Below are 24,587 nucleotides of genomic sequence, written 5' to 3'. Positions count from 1 at the left end.
AAACCTTCCTTAGTGCCGTCTTCCGTTTCCAGCATGGGGATACCAATATTAACTCAGCAGAAACCAGAACTGAATTCAGATCAGAACTGGAACGGATACATTTATCAAACGTGCTATTCATTCTACAAGCCTCGGGGTTAAGCTTCAAAAGGAAGAAAGCGTCAGCCCTGAGTGCAGTTTCTGTGAAAAAGGGCACCCAGCATCATCCTGATTCCCCAAAAATGCCCCTTGGTTTCCAAAGCTTTCTTAGAAAATAAAAATGACAAGTTGCTGCAGCCTACGGCTTGTTCTGAAAATGTGCCCTCTGCCCAGAAAAAGGACAAAGGCAGAAGAATCGTAAAATGCAGCTGGGGGGGTGGGGGGGAAGAAAGAGTGCCAGACAAGCTGCATTCTAGTAAATCGGTGCTTTTGAAGAGAGATTATTTTCTCTCAAGAGCACCCGTGACATTTTCCACAAAAGCCCCCAACCCTAAAGGCTGGGGATCCCCATTCTGGGTGCTCAGAGATCCCATGGCCTACGCCAATGACAAATCCAGCTTTTCCTGCCCTGTTCCTTCAATGTGTTTACTACTAAACCCAGATTGGAAAATCATCTGAGCCTCTCAAAATCTGAAAATAAAGAAATTTAGAACCGTTGCCCAACTTTTAGAATGCTGGGGCCAAAGGTGAGGCTGTCTGCTCAAACGTCAACCTTTTCTCCATCAAATGCACAAGGTGTGAAGAGTTCGGATGAAACACGGTTTATTTTCTCTAAGATCCTCCTCTGCAGAAAAGCCTGTCAAATGCAAAATAATCCCTAGGCTATGGAGTCCTCGGGGTTCTCTGAGCTTGGTTGTTTTCTTGCAAACGTTTCGTTACCTGGCTAGGTAACATCTTCAGTGCTAGCCCTAGACTAATTAATTTGTTCCTTGATTTTCCCAGACATTTTTAAAAACATTGGAGATAAGGGCAAGAAGCCATTATGCTTAAGTTACTGCCCTGTTACAAACCATTATCTTTAATCTAATCTAATTAGGATGAATTCTCATTTCAGAATTGCTCCCAGCTTTCATTATAAATCTTTATTAAGACTGCTAACAGAGTACAAAATAGTTTTCTGCTTTCGTTCCAAGGTTTAGAAGGAGTTCCCGCCTGGAAATTATAACTTAAGGAACTAGTCAGTGTTATTCTTACAGTATACAGACATGATGTATCCAAGATAGTCTGCAAAGAGAGAAAGGTATGGGTAGGAAGGAGTTAATGGTATTGGTATAAACTGGATCTAGCCAGGTTTCCTGGCTTTTTTTTAAAAAAAACTCAGGCCTTTCATTTAATGGCTTAGGACTTTTTACGACTTTTCTGCACTCACCCCAAAAGGGAACACTGTCATGGGTACGTAACAAGCATCAAGAAGTTCAGGGAAACCTGGCAGAGTCGCGCACCGTACCAGCCGTCTAAAAATAGACGCCTGCATTTTGAGAGTGAAAGTATCGTATTACCAGGGCTCATCGGTTCAAAAAGTAACAGCACAAAATGGAAAATTCCGATTTTGCTTGCTTCAGGTGGGAGACAACTCCAAAGCAGATGCTTTCAAAATACAGCAAGCAGAACTAGCGTGATTAGGACTCAATCCTGTTGCAAAGGAGTAACGTGTGGTATTTGGATCTGAAGTGGGCAGAGGCGCTTTGGATCCAGCGTGAACAGAGAGGGTGTTCGTGCCAGATTCAAAGCTCCCTTGCCCACTTCACTCCTGAATATTACAGGTCTCTATGGAAGCGTATCATGCCATGGGAGTGCAGGGCTGAGTACCAGGAACAGAACTGGTTATCCTGAGAATCTCTGTTTTAGGTCTGTTTTTTTCTTTAAATGCTTGGAACTGATACACGGGGGGGGGGGGGGGGGGGAATGCCTCAGATCTTGCTAAATCCCGGATAGCGAATACAACAGCTCAGGTGGCAGAGCGGAATCTGCCCCACAATCCAGGAAGTTCTGTGAAAGATGGGCTGCTCAAAGATGCTTCAGTAGGCAGGCATCGCTCCAGGAAAAACAGGTCCGTAAAACTGAAAGATCTACCTTCTGAGCAAACCAGCCACTCCTTGGAGCTGAAGCAGTGGGGAAACAGCTCCAACCAGTAAGCCACCAACCAGATCCCAATGCATCACAGACAATGATGCAACTGAAGCCGCATCATGTACTGCCTTCTTCATCCCAGGAAGATGGGATGTGAAGTGGCCCTACCCTAGCCTATCTTCCCTCCTGGCCAGAATACTTCTGCCGGTCTTTTCTTCTTTGCGGGAATCCTTTGCCAACAACAACTGAGAAAAAATGAAAAACCCTGTAATAAGTCCAGATAAGGTTCTCCCCTTGCCCTTTGTGGTATACAACTCAGCACTTACACAACACAGTGCACTTCCGTAGATGTCTGCAGAATTCAGGACTGAAAGATTCCTGGAGTCCTGATAAAGGAAACCAGTAAGATGATCTGAGATGGTCACTAAGGAGTGGAATCAAACCCTTGGTCTTCCCACTCTCAGAGACTGACTGACGTTGTCCATCAGGGAGGCTTAATGGATTCTTTTCTCTACTACCAATTTGTAAAGACTCGCTTTGCACAAAATGCCTCTGCCTAGCTGTTTCAAACTTGGTAGATTTATTCCCATGGCATGCCTGCCAATGTTGATGCTGAGAGAAATGAAGATGACCTTGACAGAGATAAGCCAGATCCATCCCCAGAGGGCTGAGGAGAAAAGTGAAACTCAAGCCCAAAACAATCTGAGGAAAGGAGCAAAAGTCTCAGGCAGACCCCGCCTTACTTTCACAGGAGTATTTAGGAGGGGGTGGGGAGTAAAGCACAATCAGACTTGCAAGACTCTGTTCTAAGAGCCAATATCATAAAGTAGTTTTAACTTTCCTTTGGAGTTACTTTCTTGATCGGGCCAACAATTCCTGAATTCTGCCCCCCAAAAAACAATGCAAGCATTTTCCCTAAAAATCACACAGCACCTACCTCTGAAAGTCTGACATCTGTTTCTCCGAGCTTTGATAGTCCTCATTCCTTTAAAGTTCCCGCAAATTTCATTTTGTCCTTTGAAAAGGCCTAGCCATTGGTGTTTTCCCCTGCTGATCAATGGGAGGAATGAACCTGGCTTCAATTCTGTGGAGCCAAGGAGGGCAACCTCTGACTCATCAAGGGACAGAGCCAACTTTAGCTCTGAACAAACCAGATCTAGAACCAGATCTTGCAATCCCTGCACATCACCCCTGCTGTGGTATGATGGGAAGCGGGGCAATCTTACAAGTGGGACCCACAAGGCTGCTAGAGGTCTACTTTTTCACAAATAACCCTGCTCAACTTTGGTACCTAATGGTCCTGTCAGGTATTAGGTTGAAGGCCAACACAGAAACAGATTCTTCCTCTGGCTGTTCAAATTAGGGACTCTCCTCCACCAGAGCTCCATCTCCTTCCTTTCAAGAAATAATTTAAGTCTATTCAGTTTACATACAACTGCTGATTCTGCTATTTCCATATTCAGGTTTTAGGGAATATGCTTTTTCAAGCTCTACATTCATACCCGTTTGCTAATCATTTCTAAAGCTTCACATAGATAGAAATACGGGATATGTTTTAAATCAGAAATTCAATACACATATACATCGCTCTCCCCAACCTACTGCTGAAAATCGCCAAGAATCAAATAAAACATGGAAGCATGCTGCATACAATTGATCTGATGAAAAATATTTAGATCAGCCATCCCCTACCTAAAATTGGACTACAGAAGCATTGGGCCAACTCCCAGCCATACCAACCGGAATGATACTCCAACATATTTAGGAATCGCAAGGTTGTAGGTGACCACTTTATGAATCAGACTGAAACGTTCAACCCAACCATCAATTCCCAAACAATATACAGTATTTACTGAAGTTATGATGTTTACCCCTCACTTCAGCCAAAGGAATCCAGAGCAGTTTATCTACAGCCAGTGTGATGGAATGGAATTATGAAGGCCAGGCTCAGGGAGATAAGCATTTTCTTAGCTCGCCGCAGGAGCGTGGAAACTACAAGAGGATGAGACTGGGACCTCCCTGAGGAATTCACACTGTTGTGACTGGCTGACTTTGGGAATTGGGGTTTCAGTCTGGGAAGATTCTTGCTAGAGGTTGTAGCTAATAAACATAGCTGAATAGCTGAACTGATTTTGCATTGTCTCTTGGAGTTCCTTGGGCTAGGCCTGACAAGAATCTTCCCAGACTGAAACCCCAGCTCCCAAGTAAGCCAGCCACAACAGTGTGAATTCCTCAAGGAGGTGCCAGTCTCATCCTCTTGTAGTTCCCACGCTCGTGCGGCGAGCTAAGAAAATGCTTATCTCCCTGAGCCTGGCCTTCATAATTCCATTCCATCACAGCCAGTAACAAAATCATCTCAGCCTCCATATCTAAATAACAATGATACTGGGGGGAAAACAAAGAAAACTAAATTCAGGCACTAATACTTTGCTGAGTAGGAGTTCTTATAATCAGTGGAATCTGGTTTATCCTTAATTTAACTAGTCCAGTTGCAGGTGTTTCAAGAATACTGCTGGTTCATTAGCAGCTCATGCTTCACAGGTGTTTCTCCCCTAACACTTAGGACTTCCTTGGTCACCTAAGGAACAAATGCAAAAATATTTCCTTAACTGGAATCACTGATGTTGGTAAGGATAGTCAAACTTTGGGAGCTGGAGAGCACTTTTTTTTTCATTTTTATTTATTTTGATAGCCTAATCCTCACCAACTGGCTCCTATTTTGGAGCATTCCTGCCCATCTCCTTTAGCTCCACATAAGCGTGGCTATTTTTCCTGACTTTTTTGTCACTGGACTTACCATCACCATCTGAGTCAGGGATTCTCAAACTGTGGGGATGACGAGCAAACATGAGATGGGGTCACAGCTGCCAGAGCTAGGATTTGAACATAATTTATCCTTCAGCTCTTGTCCAGGGGCTGGGTTTCCTACCTCCTTCCTCTGTCCTCCTTAACATCACCCCAAATATTTGGCAGGGAGGCTGAGCCTGCCTCTGCTTGAGAATAAACTCACACAGGTCCAAGTGGCCCTACACCACCTGTCCTCACACCACTTGGACTGCTTGGATGGGCATGTTCTGGTGGCATTCAGGGAACCTGATGGGCCAAATGGCAAAAGGTGGATCTAAGAGAAGATTAAAGAAGGAGTCTGGGATTATACTTGCTTGATTTTTCTTTGCTAGCGTGATCTCCTTGCCTCTACAATAATTCCAACAACTTTCCAAATAATTACGATGATAATGACAATGACAGTATGTAGAAGACAGTCAAGACAACAAGGTCTTAACAGCCAGATTAAAAAGGTTGGCAGTGAAGAGTTGGCAGTGAAGAGTTCTCCTTCTTCCTGCCACCCCACTCCAACCTTTAACTGGGCTTTGCCTAGGGATGTGGAGGACAGGAGTGGGGGAGTGGGAAAAAGTCTCTCCTGCCCCAGTTTGCCTGAAGACTATTTATGCCTCTAAAGAAGAAAGAGTACAACTCTTTCTGCTTTGTCTCCATCAGCCCCATTTATTAACAAGTTTACAGATTATTTTTATTAGTATTTACATCATTATCTGCCTACCTTCCAACATAATGCTGATGAAAATACATTTTTGCATGCATATTTTTTTTTAATCCATTCCTGTTGACCCTTTCTTTGGGGTCTTTGTTCACATCAGCCTGTCTGACAGACAACCAGATTACTTTCTCCCAACTCTGCTGCTGCTCACGAAAGCTTCTTCCTTTTAATAAAATCTGTTAGTCAGAGAAAGCTCTACCAGACTCCTCCTGATTGTTTGTCACCATAGACTTACATGGCTCTCTGACCACAACATCTACATAATGGGGAAGACAATCAAAAGTGAGAAAATGAAACGCTCAAACAATTACACTTAACTAAATAATCCTCGACATAACTTAAAAGCCACACATATATGGAGAGAGGAGAGAAAAAATGAGAAAAACACAATAACCTTCAAAATAGCAATAGCTACAGAATGGAACCAAACCCTTCTAGAGGTTTCTGGAGACAAATCAGCTAAGCAGAGGGAAGTGTTCTCCTCGTCTGACCTACCAAGGCAACTGGAGAAAAGAAGCATTATTAAACCAGTCCCCCAGGCTGTACCAAATGGGAAACGCCACAACGCATACCTAACAATCTCAACTTCCAGTACTGGACTTGGGCAGAAGCGCTCTTGCACAGGAGGGACGCACACTTTTAAGATTCCAATGGGATTTTCAATGCTTGATCACACCTTCAATTACCTAGTTTTTCAAGTATTAAAGGTACCATATTAATCTAAAAAAAAAAAAAAAAACATAGGGAGCAAATCCTTGGCATGATAAGCATGTTATTTTAGACACCTTCATGCAAAACTGGAGGACATTTATTCACAGAATCATAGAAATAAGATGGAAGTCCGTTAGTCCAATTTTGCAATGCAAATAGAAACATCCAGTCTCTGCTGATCAACCTGAACTAAAGAGAGCTTTATGTACCCATGAAGCCAAAAATAAAAAGCCATACTGATTTTTTTTCTCAGCAAGCTACAAATATAAACACAAGGTAAAACAGATAATAGCATGTACATAAATTGTGATCTATTGATAGACAACTAGGTGATTTACAGTAATTAGCAAGGATGACTAATTCCCAGTTGCATCTTCCCAAATCACTGAGAATCTTACAACTCCTTGAAGACTAACCACTCATCGCAGTTATTTACAGGGGAATTTAATTCTTTCAACTTCATCAATTGCAAAGGTAGCTATTAAATATTCATCAACAATCAAGTAAACAGTAGGGAAAGCAGGAAAATGGAATTTACAACTAACAAATTAGCTTAAAATTTGGAAATCCCAAAGGGTTACTTAATTCTACTCTTGAAAAAAAAGTGTTAATTCATAAAACGAATCCCTTAAAGTATTTTTGAAGTCCAGATGGAGTGGCTTCACTGTGACACAGCCTCCTAAAGCTCCTTCTCTTTTCACACCATCCGTCTCTTTCTAAATTGTATTTAGCATTCTGCACAATATCCCCACCTTGGAAGTGAGGGCAGAGGTCAAAAAAATAATGACTTTCCTGCAATGAGTTTGTGGCAGACCTTGGAAATAGATAGTTTATGTGTATAGTTCGGCTTTCACCATTACGCTTGCTAGCTCTCAAACAGGCACATCTGGGCTGCGAAGAAGACTGTCAGGGCAGAGCCCCATGAAGTCATTCCAACGACGCAAGGACAATTCAATCATGCTGAACCCAGCCCTTGAGGTCAGAGGACTGACCTTGGCATTTCTGTCCTCTCCAAATTCTGCTGCAGGTCTCGCTATCCGCAGTCACAAAATCTCTCTGGAGGACACAATTAGGACCACCCAAGGAGCAGATGCAGAGCCGCAGCAGTAAAAACCGTTCATGCAAATTAGATCTTAACCAAAGCAGAATTAAAGGCGCTGTGAAATACTTCGGCCACAAAGCATGGAATTAGCAGCCAACGGGAGGAGGCGTCAGCAGGAATTCTAATTAGCAGCCTAGAAAAGGATGATTAATAGAATGTCTCATACAGGCAAAATTTATTCCCAAACAACCACATTGTTTAAATAAACTAATGTTCTCCCCACTCATAGATTTAAATTTACATACTGCAAAGCTTTAATAAATGCCTAATTTCACAATCCTGAAGCAATTCATTTTAAAATATGCAATATAAAAATATTAATATCTAATACTAAGTCCATCTTCAACTGGTTTTCTTCACTGCCTTAATTCAGGGTTACCTTCCTGTCAAATAAATAAGGTCAGATTTATATTTGGATTCAAGTTTAAGAAAGCATTTCTGAACCATGGTCACCGTGGTTTTGTAAAATAAAATAAGTTTTCTTAAGTCTACATCTGAGAAAAACAAAGACAGGAAAGTGACTCACCAGTTTTTCTATTTCCTTATGCACAGAGGGGCTACATACACAGCTCCATTTTAATTGCATCTCATTTGCTAGAGGCGGGGAACTCAAATATCTCAAAAGATGCAGGAATCTGCATGCACCCCAATTATCATTTAATATCATTCAAACCAAAGTCATCATTTTTCATAGAAGGCAAGCTGCTTCCGAGGTACACCAAGACAGAACAAAAAGTCCATGAGCGCATGGTAAAAGAAATTAACACAATTAACATAATTAATTATGTTGCTAGGGTCAAAAGCAATCCTTGGTAGATGTTTGTCAAGGCACCCCTTCATTTGGACCATTTTACAGCCTTTGAGGATTACTAGGACAATGCAAAGCATCCAGAAGCTACAACTTGCAAAGTGTGTTAACCCATATGAAGTACCTCTCTGAAATCATTAAAGTACCCATGTCATCTGGGAGGCTTATGCAGCTACCTTGAAGACTGTCCTATCTTTCTGTATACATGTCTGCATATAGACAATGCTTCCACTTGATTAGCCAGCAAAGCAAAGCAGGTGACCACAGAAGCTTCAAAGCAGCTACATGAGCATTCAAAAGGACATGGCTGCTTTAATGAGAAGCATCTTTCTCAAATACTCTGCAGTACCCTAATGATTATCACATCACGTTAAGGAGGGGGAATGAGCAAGACACAAGCCATCAGTGCCACCTGGAGGTTTCATCTATCAATGGAAGGGATTCTCCCAGCGCTTAATTGTTATTACTCAGTATGTACATCTTATTCACATATATTATTGGCAAATGGGGTGAGGTCATCAACTTCAACTGCTCCCCCTATACTTTTTGCAAGCTGTTTGTTTGTGCTGAAGATACCTATGATCTACAGTAACGCAATTCTTGTATTCCCTTGTGCAAAAAAAGATAAAAAATAAACCAATTACTGAAAATAGGCACTAGTGCCTATTTCTACATTTGCAGGTAGTGCGATTTAGAAAGAAGTCAAAACAGGTTAAGGAAAAATGTGACAACTATACTGAAGAACACTATGAAAAGTTATAATTCAGTGAAGGGAGGGATACTGACCTTCCCCTTCAGTATCTTTTGTTACTTCCAACTTCATCACATTATCATGCTATAGGGTAAACCAAAACCAATTATGAAAGTTATTTAGTAAGTATTTCAGAGATATCTATCTATCTATCTATCTATCTATCTATCTATCTATCTATTAAATTTTTCAACCGCCCATCTCCTCCCAATGGGGGAACTCTGGGCAATTCACAACAAACATTAAAAACATAAAATATATAAATACATAAAACCTTAATTAAAAACATTACTAAAAAGGAGAAGGAGAGTCCAAGAGGATGAAAAATCTGAGGCTGAAGGCAGAAGGCCTCTATGGGGCTAGCCATCCCCATGCTTAAGGTATTCCCTCCCCACCCCAGGCCAGGTGGTAGAACCAGGTCTTCAAAGCCTTACGGAAGGCCAGGAGTGAGGGGGCCAATCGCACCTCCAGGGGCAGAATGTTCCAAAGGGCGGGGGCTACCGCAGAGAAGGCCCGCCTTCTGGACCCCACCAGTCGAAGTTCTTTCACCGAGGTAGTCTGAAGCACGCCCTCTCTGTGTAATCAGGTGGGACAGGTTGAAGTCATAGGGGAGAGGCGGTCCCTTAGATAACCTGGTCCCATGCCATGTAGGGCTTTAAAGGTGATAACCAACACCTTGAATTGGACCCAGAAGCAAACTGGCACCCAATGGAGCTCGCGGAGCAGAGGCATTACATGGGCCCTCCTTGGGGCTCCAACAATAGCCTGCATTCTGCATTCAGAACAGCGGCTGCATTCTGGACCAGCTGTAGCTTCCGGATACTCTTCAAGGGTAGCCCCATGTAGAGCGCATTGCAGTAGTCTATCTGGGAGATAACAAGGGCGTGAGTGACTGTTCGAAGGCATCCCGATCCAGGAAAGTCATATGAAAATGTCATGGGGAAAAAAAGGGTAAAAACCTCCCATCAGCTTACAATTACCAGTGTTTTTTTCCTTCAGATATGGAATGCTAGCAAACACTGCGCACCAACACTTATATTTATGTTTAAAGGATACTTATTAACACCTTATTCACATTAAAATATAAGGGAACAAAGGTAGGCATAAAAAGCTGAATCAAAGGGATGCAAAGAAATATAGAATATAGGTTGAAAGGCAGATGGTATCAGGTGGAGATTACAAATCCAGTTTGAGAATGTGGCGATGCTAAACTCACAGTGACAACAGATGCAGCAGGGAAATAAATAAGCAATTCTGAGAGAGAGCATTTCACTAAAATCGGCCTAGCAGCCTCCTTAAATGCAACTGTAATTTCATATCCAAGAGGCTGATCAGAAAAGGCAAGAAGACAGAAGCAGAAAGCAAACAATATAGCTCTGGAATTTGTGGTTGCTCTTTAATTGTAAAAACCCACAAGATTTACTTTTGTTTTCTTTCGTTCTTTCCATTTAGCAATTTGTATTAAGTGATTTCAAAAACAAGGCTTTCTATTATCAGGCCAATCTCCTGATAGTGTTCATACAACACACTCCATTTTGTGCATATTCAGAAATGTGGTTCACTAAATTCAACCAGTCTTAATCCCGTTAAGGGAAAAGAATTACAACCTTGTGAATTACTCCTTCTTAGCTCAGCATGTGAGTTTTCAATATTTGTTTAAAATCAGTTGTGGGTTAATATTCCACCAAGTCAAGACTATCTGGTCTGACATGAGTCATCTTTAACAGATGCAACATTGATTAAAGTTAGTGATTGTGGACATTTAAGAGTGAAAGTCAAGAGGCTATCAATGGAGTTCCCCAATCTTCATCATATAACCTTTTAATGGTATTTGTACAGTGATTCAGTTGTGTTAGGAATTCCCCTACCACCTGTTTTAAGAGAGACTAGAGACTTGGTCTGAATCATTGAGTGCAATAGAAACTGCATCAAAGCAATATTAGTCACCACAGAGGGGGAAAAAAACCCCAATGTGAAGGTGGCATATAGGAGAATTTAGTTGTACTCCATCACACATCTTCCAACTGATCTTATGTTTTTTAATGGAAAATTTTGTACAAAACTAAATACCTGCTAGAATGTTGAGAAGCTTTAAAGGAATGTCTGTTGGGTTGGCTGAACTTTGTTAAGAAATATTGTTGAATAATGATTTCATCTATAGAGGAACGGACAGTAAAAATTCAGAAGTTAATCAATGTTTTTCAGATGTACTGTGTTTTAATAAGCTATCCTGTCTGAATAAGGAAGGAACATCTTATTAAATAGTTAATATTTTTGCATGTATTACTGCGTAAGAAATTTGTGGGGGGGAATCTAGAAGGCTGGTTTCAAGAAAAAAAATTGACTTGTGCATAGGAAACCGAAATATTGGTATTAAAATACCTAATACCTAGGTTTTCTAATCTCACAAACCAGGATACAGAGCCTTCTTTTATTAACAAGGAAGTTATGCTATCATTTTTTCACTGTCTAGAAACAGTTCTTAAGCTGGGAAGTCTTCCTTGACAATCAAAAGTACAATTTTCTTGCCTAAATAACTACTCAGAAGATTGTTTACAGGTTGCACTTCGAAGCAAAATATATTTGACTATGCGACTCAATCAAGATGATTCTGTGTAGCAACTGGGCATTGCATGCTGAAACTATAAAGTGATGTAACACAGAAGATTAATTAGGAAGCAATAGAAACTGCAACAAATTATGACTGCCTAGTGTACAAACTAGTTTCCTTCTCCCTTACTCAGACATCTGAGGGGACATCTTATGGTCCTAAACTATTATTGCAATGCTGCCTAAACCAAGACATTTAGGTTTAAAAGCTTCCTACAAAGCAGAAGAAAATTCTGGTTTGAGGGCAGCACTTAACCCAAATGAGCATGAAACTGAGCAAGCTCAGGGAGGCAGTGAAGGACAGGAAGGACAGGCATGATATGGTTCATGGGGTCACGAAGAGTCGGACACGACTTAATGACTGAACAACAACAACAACTTAACCCAAAACATCTTCATTCAGATGTCTTGGGAAACTAAATAATAATAATAATAATGATGATGATGATGTTCTCAGCAATTAGAAATAACTAGAGTATACTAAAGTTATCGTTATTAGTTCATGTGATAAGCCATGACATGTTTGGAACAACTAAACAGAATATGAATGATACTCATAACAATTAATGGCCTGCAATGACAATTACTTTACCACTGTCTCATTACTTATATGCTGTAAAAACATACAGTAGAACTTTATAGTATTAGGTAACATTTTGTTATGTCAGCAAGAACAAATATTTCCATGCCAAGGGCCACACTCCTAAAAGGAGTGGTTGAGCCTGGACAAAACCTAATATGCTTAGTTTAACTTGCATTTAAATGAAATTAAAGTATTGATTATGTGCCATCAAGTCATTGTCGGCTTTTAGCAACCACATAGATAAAGATAAAATATATAGATAAATTAAAACACAGCTAGTATGATTACTCTCTGGACATGTATTTGATCATTTCCCCTTTCTGTAACATCAACACATTTGGAGCTATACTAGAGATGTCCGCAGGGCAAAAAAGCCATGACAGTAACCTCGATGGGGTGATCAAACCTCCACGCATTTTTATGTGCGTCACACCACTGTAACTGCCATCTTGACTTTTTTTACCACTCCCTGAGGGCATCCCTGAGCTGATGTAATGGGAAGAAGGAATAACCTTGAGGAACAGGAGGAAGAGCCATAACCAAGACAGTGGTCAGATAAAAGAAACCTAAGTCTGCGGCAGAAATGTAATTTGAGAAAGCGCCTCAGACAAGACCCTCCCTAGTTCTCACAAAGATAAAGAGGGGGAGGAGACCATTCTGTTAGCATAACCTTATAATAAAAGTAGTATTAGCTTGCATGTCTTTGGTTTCCAAGTTTGGTCTACCTTGGAAGGCTGCCAGCTATACATATAGCTTTGAGGGCTACAGTTTGCTCTCAGAGGTACTTTAGTCATGCTGGCTGGGGAACTCTGGGAGTTGAAGTCCACACATCTTAAAGTGGCCAAGTTTGAAAGCCACTGATGTGAATCCTCTGGAGAGCTGAAGAAGTGGAAGGCTAAGAGGGAAAAGGGCACCATTTCTAAGGGCGGCATGTGAACAACCGCAGTGGAGCACAAGGAGAAACAAGGAATACCAGGCCACAATCATAGCAGCTCTCAGCAATAAAATCTGAAGACAGTTACAGGAAGAGATATTGTATTCAGGATATGATAACAACAAAACAAGGTGGAGGGGCAGGAAATGCTAAGGACAAGGAATCTGTGTAATTGTGGAAGGAATGGACTACCCCAGTCAAAGTGGGAAACCAAAAAAAACCTCGGGAGCCTGAGTTGCAGAAAGGTTAGATTTTTACAATATTTCACAGGTGACAGAAGAAAAGCTGGGAATAAGCAAAGGCGATGTCACCGACTCCTTCTTAATGCAGCAAAAGAGGCAACGTTTAACTGCAAGAATTATTAGGAATTATTCCAAAAAAACTGTGCACTTGGGTTACTTCCTCTGGGGATCAGATGCCCTTTACAACAAACATAGTTTTAGATAGGTCTGCGAGCCTTTTTTTTTTTTTTTTTTTACTCCAAATGAGAAAGGAAATTGGCTTCCAATTTTCATTTGGAGGTTACAGGTTAAGGTAACGTTCCTATTTTGATTAAACAGAATTATGGTCTGCCTGAAGCTAAGGAGAAAATCAGAGTGCCCAGGTGAAGAAGAGAGGGTACAAACTGGTGACATAACAAACAGATTCCCTATGCAGTTCTGGGTACAAAAGAGCAGAGTTGATCTAAAGAAAGGGGGACATTTCTATTTTATCAACACTTAAAATGGGTTAAACTACAATTACCAGGGGAATGGATAGCTTTCCTTAAGAAAGACTTAAACTTTGAATCCACAGACCTTAGGAAAAGTCAGCTGGATGAAAACCATAAGATGCATGTAGGAGGACTGATTGACTGATTACGTGCCATCCATTTAGTGTCGACTCTTTGCGATCACATGGATAGATTTTCTCTGTGATCTGTCCCTAACCCGGTCTTTCAGGTCTTCCAACGGTGCACCCATCGCCCAAGTAACTAAGTCCATCCACCCATATAGAAAGGAGAGACGCATATTTTTTTTTTAAAAAAAGCAGCAGGTTTTCTAGCAAAAACAAAGAACATCTAAATCTCACCACTGCACACATACCATTAGAACAAGATGATTGCAACTCTTGCTCCCATAAACCACTTTTATCTGCAATCTCTACATTCACAGCTGTGGTACTCATGACCATCTTTCCTTGCTTAACTAGACATCATATTGCCTGAACAGCAGCCAGACCTAAATGCCTTGCATCAACATTCATAGTTTATTCCCCATCATAATGAAAACAGGGTAATATTGCAGGTTATAGACTGATGGTCTCATTCACAATACAATACCAGAAAATAGAACAAGAAATTGCAGAATAATACACAAAGAAGTCTGCACTTGGGTGTTTGCATCTTTCAGAAGTTTGGGGAATTTCTAGTCAATGAAGAGAGCACAAGAACAGAAAAAAAACAGATGGGATCAGAATTAGTTTCAGGCATCAAAGCCATAAAGTCACATGTAGCTGGGAGCAGCTGGTGACACAAGAAACCTGTTCGGAGGGCAGGAACTGTGAAACATTTTATTTGAAGCCATCTGCACAACAATCTGACACAGAGTGGTAATTAATACTCATAAGGATATTTTCCACCATTTAGCAGACCATTCTTTCACCTAGAATGTAACTATCTTATAGGAAGGAAAGAACAAGGAAATAGATGCACGTGTGGTCTTGTCACACCTCATCAGAATGAAACTTCCACAACTTGGCACCCACAACAAACCACTCACGGGCCCAATCACCAACCTGACACTGCAAAGGCATCTCCCTGACCAAAATTAGGACAACCCAGAACACACCAGCTACGTCTTGGTGAGCACAAAAGCTTTTGCTCTCCAAGGCTGCCGAAAGACGTGCATCAGAAGTAGCCTGGGTCGACCTCCATGTTAGTCCAGAAGTGAATGCATTCGTGCAGCCATAGGAATCAACATCTGCCAAAGAGAAAACAACACATCTGCATTTGCCTCCTCCAAGAGGAACTCTCTCATTATTGTCTTGCAACCTTCAAAGCGTTGAAAGTTAACCTCAGGTGATCCAAACAACGGGGACAAAACAGGCACTGGGTGAAAGCTGAGAGTCAGCTGAACAAAGACAGGCACTAAGGAAGCCCTGCGGTCGGTCGGTCGGTCATCGCTTGAGCCTCATCAAGTACGGCTTAGGACGCGGGGCATCTCCGAAGCAGCACAAATTACAGACGTTCCGCAAAAAAGATTTTCTGCCTCAAAGAACTCAAGCAATTTAAAAAGGTCACCGTGGCTCCTCGAAAAAATTAGAAGGGGCAAAGACTATTCACTTTTATGATTCAGAAAACAATATTTGAAAAAAACACACCGTAATTTCCTTCTTTTTTTAGAAAAAAGCAAAGTGCAGGGTTTTTTTAATGGTTTCTTACGCACATGACCAAATGTGCTTTAAATAAATATCAGATCATGCGCGATATGGGTGGGGGGGGGAGGGCAGGCTTCTTCTTTCTTTCCTTTTCTAAAATAGCAGTCCCATACCACTGTTTTTAACATCCTAGCAATAGAGTTAATAGATTGCAGTAGATTTTATGCTCCCCTGCCCAGAGCTGTGGAGTCAGAGTCATGGATTCAGAAGCAATTCTTGGGTTACTGGAGTCGGAGTCGGTAAAAAAGTACTGACTCTGACTCCTAATAAATTTAAATTGTATATAATATAAATAATATAATGTGTTAAAATTTCCTATTTCATAGATAATAATTCGATTAACCTATTTTTTTCAGGATATATTTTAATTTCAGGTTCTCTGAAAATTTCAAAATATTCACATTGGCAGTGATGAAAGGCCTTGTAGGTTGCGTGCTTGCAGTCGATACAGGAAATATATAATTAGTATATTTAAAATTTATTCCTTATATCGATATATAATTAAAGGAATCGGAGTTGGACTCGAAGGTTTTATGTGCCGACTCCACAGCCCGGCCTTGCCCTCTTCTCCTAACAGCTGGAAAGAAAGGAAGGCCAGGCGCCAGTTTTGATCACTTTCCTTCCACCTCCCCTCCTACCAGAAGAGGTAGGCATCGTTTTTGAGATTCCTATTAAAAAAAAAAGAATAAAACTGTTACATGACAAAGTTGTAAAGAGGCTTGTACGACTTTCACAGTTGTCTAAAGTTTTGCTGGTTTGGATTATAATATCTCTCAGTTACTTGCAGCCGATGCTAGAATCACTTTGTTCTGCTAACAGTGTGCTACTAAACCTAACTATTTTTAAAATCTTTTTTAAATATAGCACTCAACATTGGGGGGCTAGAGAAGCTGCGTGACAATCATCTGCATCTGTTTTCATCAACTTAATGAAAGGTCTTTCCCTTTCTTTTAAAGCAACGTCAAATTGCATACAGCTAAATCATTTCCCCTGTTCTCCCCAGGGTCTACTTGCATCTCCTTCGCAGGCGCCCTTCGTAAGAAAAGATGTGTTCGCACACAAAGAAAAGAAAAACAGTTTGAGCTATAGCATGAGCTCTTGTATATTTACTCGGAATGGGGGCTGCTCAAACCAGAGGGATTTAATCACTTAAGTGTTGCTGGATTGCAGCCTGAGGCACGCAGCGAGATTTATAAAGTGGGTATTTTGTAAGCATCAACGCCGCAGCAGCAGCAGCCATCCAACCCAAAGCATGTGACTAGCATTCAACTTCTTTCAAATCTCAAGCTGTCCCAAGATATAACCAAGTTGGGCTAAGGTTTGAAAACCACAGAAAAGAACAATGGCATGTGATTCTTTTCATTCAAAAGACCTTTGGTCACATGAAAGTAAGGGCATGTATGCAACCATGACAATTTCCATGCCCTTCTCATCAGATTCATCCATCTAAGACTGTATAGATAAGTGTTTCTCAACCCTGGCCACTTTAAGATGTGTGGACTTCAACTCCCAGAATTCCCCAGCCAGCCTTGCTGGCTGGGGAATTCTGGGAGTTGAAGTCCACACATCTTAAAGTGGCCAAGGCTGAGAAACACTGGTACAGATGAACCGACATTCCAGTTTCCTTCTCTATTTTTTTCTTTATTCCCATTTGTATGCCCCTTCAGTCATAACAACTCTGAGCAGACAACGACAAGCTCAGAAGAAAAACGACAAGAAAACAATGAAAGCAATCCAGTAACAGTGCCACAAGAGAAATATAGCCTTCATTCATCCCCTCCCAAAACCTTCCAGAAGAGTTGGTTGGCATCCAAACGGAATAAATAAAACGTAAAAATAGAACAAGGAGGGTATGGTCCAGAATTCCCAGTTCTCAGATTATAATCAATGTTCACACGAACGCAGCCTCTAACGATGGGCTTGATGTGCCTGCATGTATACGGAAGGTGACTGTGCTATAAAATCTATGTTTCGGGGTACAGTCAAAACAGTCAAGATGGCAGCAGTGCTGACATATTTATCAGCATCATGTGTGCAACGGGCATAAAAACAAATTGCATCGCCGTGGCCATCATCTTGCCTTTTTTAACCATACCCTGTGGAGATTCGTGCTGCATTTTATCCCTACACCAGCAGCGGCCCTGCTGAATAGTGGAAGATTTTTTATGACGTTCCTAAGTGCATTGAACTGTAAAGCAAAATATTACTACAGCAACCAGTTAATGTATCTGCTGGTTCAGGAATATTTCAGGGCAGAGTGTGAATGTAGATCGACTTGCCAAAAGTTTTTTAAAATTATTATTATTATTTTAAATTCTACCGATCTTTTCTGCTTAGATCCGACTTAGACTTCAGCAGCAGACAATCCTTGCCTACTTGTTTCATTGAGAGAGACATTTAAATACAGAGAGACACAAACCTTTATAAATATAATGCAGCGTTTCTCAGTCTTGCTGGCTCAGAAATTCTGGGAAATCATGCTGGCTGGGGAATTCTGGGAGCTGAAGTCCACACATCTTAAAACTGCCAAGATTGAGAAATAATGCCCTAATTTGTGACTATTTCAAGTTTAGATCTGAGTAGACAACAAAACAACAAATTCAAGTCTGCCTCCAAGTTTTAAAAGGTTCAACAGAGCTTTACGATTCATGGAAAGACCATAAAATAATATGCCTCCCTCAGAGTACAGAAATAATACACTTTAACACATCTCCTAAACTTTCAGGAGCTCTGCTACCATATGTAATAAAACAAAAACAATCCAGGTGAACCTTAATAGGGCTATAAGCAAGCTCCTGTAGCCAAATATAGTATATTAAAATCAAAACATCTCATTTTTTTTATTAGTCACTGCTATTAGTCACGCAGTTAGAAAGACACCTGCCATTTCTATCAACGCTAATCCCCATTCTCTTAAGGTTACCACCATAATAAAATTACTTCCAGAACCAAACTCAACTCTGCAACAGCCAAAACAGTCCATCATAAATCTCACTGAGTCGCCCACAACTAAGACTAGCAATTAGCTATAGCAAAACAACTTGTCCTCTCTGTGTACATCTACTTAGTGAATGACATTTCCGGAATCTAACAATTACCTGCACGGATATAACGTGCTTCCAAATAAGCAGGCCTATAACTGCCAATGTCTGGACTCCTAATGATTTTTTAAATCCCCTTCTTCCACTGCAGCTCGGTTGGCTCAGTCCCTGCCAGAGAACTTATTTCTTCATGCTGGAGAGGAGATAAAAAAACAGTCTAGCCAGACCACAGACCTCTACCTGGACGCGCCCATAAAAGTCCAGACAAGTAGTCGAGATGAGCAGAAGACAGCAGCTAACCCAGCCTGCTCTGTCCCTCCTGGTCTTCTCTCACAGCAAAACAGCGGGGCTTAGAGACAAAAGGCTAAACAAGTTGTTGCACTGAGCTGCGAGTTGGACTCTACAGCCCAAATGGTCCTGCCTTAGACTCAACTCTAGCATTCTGCAGCCCAGTTTGCAGAGCGGGTTTAACTAGGCCCCGGGAAGAAGCATGTCCTGCAAACTCTTTCAACTTGCAAAAACAACCAGTTCAACTAACCCAGAGAGGATTAAATTAAGCTCCAACCAGACTGGGTTTTCAAGCTCAAACTGTCCCAAGCATCACATAAAGACTAAGGGCCATAACACTGAAGACCTTCTCATGCATTGAGAAAAAATGTTTCTAGAGAGCAAAAAATGGAGAAAATCAGACCTCACCATGGTGGCTAGACCTGAGTTCCTCTCTTTTGCTCCCAGAGGCAGTCCAGCCTCTAAGGCCACCTTCCTCAGCCCAGCCTCACCTTCCCATTGACCCTACAGGACAGCCTGGCCCCACCTCAGAAAGGGTACCGCCACAGAGCCCGAGAGTGGGGAGGGCACTGCTTGGCATGAGAGGCCTTGAGGCACCGACTGTGCGGCCCTGTGAACCAGGTCTAGCTATTGCAGGGAAACTTGCCGAGTTGGGCCAAGGGCAGCCATTCTATTGTTCCTCTTCCTGGTGAACATCCCATGACCACCCTGTGCCTCAATGCAGCAATCAGAGCCCAGGCCTGGCAGAACACAGTCCTCATGCCTGCAAAGCACTTTCTGCAGTCAAGGACTGTGCCTAACCCCAACATAAAAGATGAGCAAAGAGCAGAGTAAAATAATATCAGTATGGGAAGAGTTAAGCAAGCATGCACACTCATCAGGCACCTGGAGTTTGGAAAATCTACTCAATTTCAGAAGGAATTTTTAAACAATAAGGAACTAACTCCAAAGTCTGCTGGAATGGGTGGCTGTAACCAATTTAAATATTCTAATATAGTAACAAACTTCGGTCACTGACCAATTTGGAAAACAAAAATAAATTCTGAAACATCAAGTAAAAACCGCAGTAAAACATAATTATAAAACTTGATGTGGCCAAAGCCAGGCATATTTTATAAACAGCAAAACAAAACTTAGCCAGATTTAGAGAAATAAAATGTCATTAATCAGATAATAACAAGACAATAAAACCGATCTAGATGGCCTGGAAATCTTTACCGATGGGGAGTTATAAGCTGCAGCTGGGCATCTTTATAATAAGGGCACGATACCAACATGTGGGTTAATGTTTCAGGAACTCCTTCACCGCAGGGGCAAAGTCTGTTTGAATGGGATGCCCCATAATTTCCTCTCAAAAACAGCTGTTGGAAGGGCAATTAAATCTTGCCAGAGTTAGAGCTCTTCTGAATTTGGGAACCATTATTTCACTTAACTATCTTGAAAAAAAGTGAGCAATTGCCCAAGCACACATCTCTGAGGTATTTTTAAACAAAGCAAACTTAGGTCTCTGCCCCACCATGGCAGTACCTGGCCTTTACATGCAGGATTATATCAGGAACCACGCTCTGCCTTGACCATTGCTAGCGGGTGGGATAAGAGCAGAACAACCAGGGCTGACAGTCAGGACCCAACGCTACAAGCGTAGACCTTTTCAATTCATACCTATTCCTCTGCCCGAAAAAGACCCAAATGTCAGAACTTCTATGCATAGACCCAATTCTTTCCAAGTATCCATTTTTGCTTTGCAATCTAATCCTGACCAAGGTGTCAGATTTTATCCTTCCTGATGGCACCGACCCCGAGAAACTTTTTAGGGTTGCTTACCAGAAAAAGGAGACTACCGAACGACTGCCGCCCACTGTTTGTTACCTTTACAGCAGTAGGTCAAGCTTGCTGACCCATCATCTCAGGTACAATGAAATGCAATTTAATAAAATTCAGTGGGTCCACTCAGGTTCAAATGGGGCTTCTCTACCAAGAGGATCACCACATTATGCTCTAACATTAGCTATCAGGTATTTCAATACAACCTTCTCTTATAACAGTGTTGGGGCACATTAAAAATTAATGTGCTTGTTTTATTGAGTTTTCATAAGACAATATATACTATATCAGATTATGTGTTAAGATTAGAGTTCCACGTAGCTCGAGATTTTCTGAAAAAGAATGGCCTGTGTGGTTCCTTTTCACCTGTAACACCCTTGTGTTATAAACCAACACGCTTGAGTCATAAACCCACTTGCCTGTGATTTCTTGGAACCTAAAATATTCCTGTCTTCTCGTACGCACCATCTTGACCTTACTACCAGTAACATTTTATTTTATTTATTTTATATTAGGTTATAGCCCACCTTTATTTTGTACAACTTAAGGCAGCATACATAATGCTCCCTTCTCCTATTTTCTCCACAACAGCAACCCTGTGAGGTGGGTTGGGCTGAGAGAGACGGATTGACCCAAAGTCACCCAGCCAGCTTTCATGCTGGGAGGACTAGAACTCATGGTCTCCTAGTTTCTCCTACTATCTAGTCCAACACCTTAACCACTATACCAAAGTGGCTCAGTTTCACATGCCTCTTACCTCAACCCGTACAAGAGAACTAAGTATTAAAGTCATCTGGCCCTCAAGTATTCATTCAGAATAAATCATATACCTTGCTATGCCAAACTATCCTTGAATCCTTTAATCCACCATTAAAAAGGTTCAATTTTCCATAGCAAGCTTTCTTTTACAAGGAAAGAAAAGCTTGTTAAAGACTGGCCATTGTATCTACTGAACAAACAGTTCAAGGAAATATATTAAGATTCCATGTTCAATTCACCATTTCCCTTTCACAGGTGAATCACAGTTATTCTTAATTATTCACAAAAAGACAACCCGGTCACTTTTTTACCATGTCTCAGGTTTAAAAACAAATCTACCACTGCAGAAAAGATAACTAATTCCATTCAAACAGTCTAATCTCCAGATGGTGCCAATCTTGTGAACACCCTCACCAAGCTTATTCTTTACCTTGTGCTAATTAATCAAACCACCCTTATTAAGTCATGATGATCTCTAGAATTACCACTTGAGTATCACTTCATTTCAGTATCCATCCCACAGCAATTGCAAAACTGACTTTCTGCATACAAGGTCTGGAATACTCCTGTTCAGGCTGCGGCTGTGATCAGAACCCTATCATTTTCATTCACCCTCCTAGTGTTAAGTAAATGCCACACGCTTGTTGACTCACATTGTTTAACCAAGCCAAGAAAATTATGCCCGCTGGATTATTCAACCCAATCCTTCGCCCCACCTCATCTGCACTACTCTGATGGAGAAAGGGCATGAAAGCTTCTTTAGTCATTGCCAGCTTAGACTATGTTCCTCTCTTGTTGCTTCATCCATCACTCACCTGTGCCAGCCACCTTCTAACATCTCAATTAATTTTTCCCCCTCTAACTTCAAAAATAATGTACTTTCCTCTCTGCCAGATGAGGTCAGTTAAACAAAAAAAAACCCCACATCCCTTATCCATTCTACTAGCAGAGAGACCTTCAGAGAACTTCCCCATACCATAGAAACAAACGCCATTCGTCTTATTTTCATCCTTGTCATCTTTGCACACATTTCAGAAGGAGCTCACCTACGAGTCCTTCTCATCAACTGCCCCTTCTAGTCCACCGACCTCACTGAGCCAGTCAAACCATTCTAACGAGCAAATGCTGCTTAACCTCCCATCCATCAAGCAGCTACTAGCAAACAAACAGAAAGCCACCAGCTGCTCCTGCACTACCCGGCATTTTAACTTCTTCAAGGTGTCTCAGGATCTCACCAGGTGCAGGTCAATCAGCACCCCAGGTGAATTGTGGGAAATGAAGAGGAGTTGGAGTATCACCACGTGCCACCTCAAGATCAGCTCCTTCCCTGATGCTAGCACTCAGACCAGCAAGGTCGGGGGGCAAACAGACTCACCACTTTCCTTTGATTGCTTGGGGAAAAGAGAGCTGACACTGCTCCCAGCAGGACAAACGCAGTTTCACCAGCTTCGCTGCCCCCACAGATCTGACCCTGCCATTACTACCCTATCAGTTGAATCCTCCATTGGACGAGGTTTAGTGTGAAACCCTCACTGGCAAGATATTGCAGGATTTATTGACAAACCCAATTTCGCCCCTTAGCACTGGCCTACACCCCTGTGCCTCTTTTGTTAAGACTGCAGTCTGTGCAATAAGTGCTTCTTGGCAGCCTCTCCATATGTAATCCCAGATCTTCTGGGATGCCAGCCACACAGTAATGTAGCATAATGAATAGGAGCGCCAGCCTCTCCAAGGTTCCTCTTCCAAGCCTCACATCGTCGGTGAGATGAATTATACGAGCCACACTTTCCCGGCGTCTATGGCTGGCCTGGCTGACATTCTGGGGTGAGCATGATTCAGGCAAGGCGAGCTGCACATCGCACTGGGCCCGCTGCCCTCCATTCGCCAGGCCCAGGAGGGACGAGACCTCACAGCCCTTCGCCCAGGCCTGGCCCCTGGCACTGCTGGAGAGCGGAACCCGGCCTTCCCACGGCGTTCGCCGCGTTCTCTCCCTCCTGCCCCTGCTGAGCCGAGTGGGTGGCTGTGGTTTCTTAACACAGGTTCAGGTTTCTTTCCCGAGCGGCTGAGGGAGGGAACCGCAGCCGGTTTCAAAAGCAGAGCTCCGCCATCCCACACCCAGAACAGAAGCGGGAGATGGCAGCTGGCGGGGGGGGAGGGGGGGTGGCAGCCCAAAGCCCCGCTCGCCTGCGCCCGCCGCCTCACCCACCGGAAGCGCCCCCCGCAGTGCTGGCACTGGTCCCCGACCCAGCCGGGCTGGCACTCGCACTGGCCGGTGCTGGGCTGGCAGCGCCCTCCGTTGGCGCAGGGCTTCTCGCACGCCTTGCCCTCCGCCGAGCCCGACTCCGCGCCCCGCGCCGCCAGCAGCGGCACCAGCAGCAGCAGCAGCCGCCACGGCAGGACCGGCAGCCCCTCCAGCAGGCCGGCCGCCGCCCCCCGCCGCCGCCGCCGCCGGTGGTCCCACCGCTCCATCGCCGGGGCTGAGCCGCGCGGGCGCGGGGACCCGGACGGGGTGGCGAGGGTCACTCTTCGGACGACGACGACGCCTCCCCCTTCACGGCCGCCGCCGCCGCCTTCGCGCTCTCTCTCACTCCCCAAACAGTTCGGAGGAAGAGGCGGCCCGGAGCCGTCGCGCCGCCATCGCGCACGCGCCCGGCCGCGTCCCCTCACGATGACGTCACCCGCCCCGAGCTGGAGCCCCGGACGAACGCCGGAGAACGAACGAATGGCCATGGACGCGTCAGGAGGGCTAGAGCGGCGCGGGCCGCTCTGACCGCTCCAGAACGCCATGGAGAGGCTGGTCTCCAGGCAACAGCCTAAGCGAGGAGGAGGAGGAGGAGGAGGAGGGAGCGTGGCCCCTCCGCCCTCTGGCTTCTCCCGGCAGGCAGAAATCCAACTGGTGAACTCAGGAGGTTAAAAACTCAACGGATACAGCCCGCCGCGGCCCCCTGTCTCTGAAGAGCCGGGCTGGAGGAAGGTGAGGGAGGCTGCTTGCTCTGCAGCCCTGGGCAGCCCCAGCTGGTGCCGACGCCTTGGCTCTCAGGGCGCGCCTTGCACTAAGCCGCGCTTTGCCTACCGTGGGTGGCCGAGGACACAGTCAGTGGCTAGTTTCACGGGGCTGTTAAGCCTCAAGCGGGTGGACTCACGCCTGAAGGC

General features: G+C 43.2%; 1 protein-coding gene across 3 annotated transcripts in view; it reads right to left on the bottom strand.

The window, feature by feature from the left end:
* The window catches only part of ATRN (attractin), a 172,606-nt gene extending 148,503 nt beyond the window's left edge, over positions 1–24,103 (bottom strand). For all 3 annotated transcript variants that reach the window (XM_088133214.1, XM_088133216.1, XM_088133215.1), the window contains exon 1: positions 23,641–24,103. In XM_088133214.1, the coding sequence (XP_087989340.1) occupies positions 23,641–23,903 (263 nt within the window). In that variant the 5' untranslated portion in view covers positions 23,904–24,103. The remainder of the gene's footprint in view (positions 1–23,640) is intronic.
* Positions 24,104–24,587: the final 484 nt, after the last annotated feature.

The sequence above is a fragment of the Python bivittatus genome, unplaced genomic scaffold (genome assembly GCF_059951505.1).
Source record: "Python bivittatus isolate LINGU-HERP-01145 unplaced genomic scaffold, Pbiv_v1 ctg000070_np1212, whole genome shotgun sequence".
Classification (NCBI taxonomy): Eukaryota; Metazoa; Chordata; class Lepidosauria; order Squamata; family Pythonidae; genus Python; species Python bivittatus.
The sequence above is the reverse complement of the archived record's forward strand: the minus strand, read 5'-3'. Positions and strand labels throughout refer to the sequence as shown.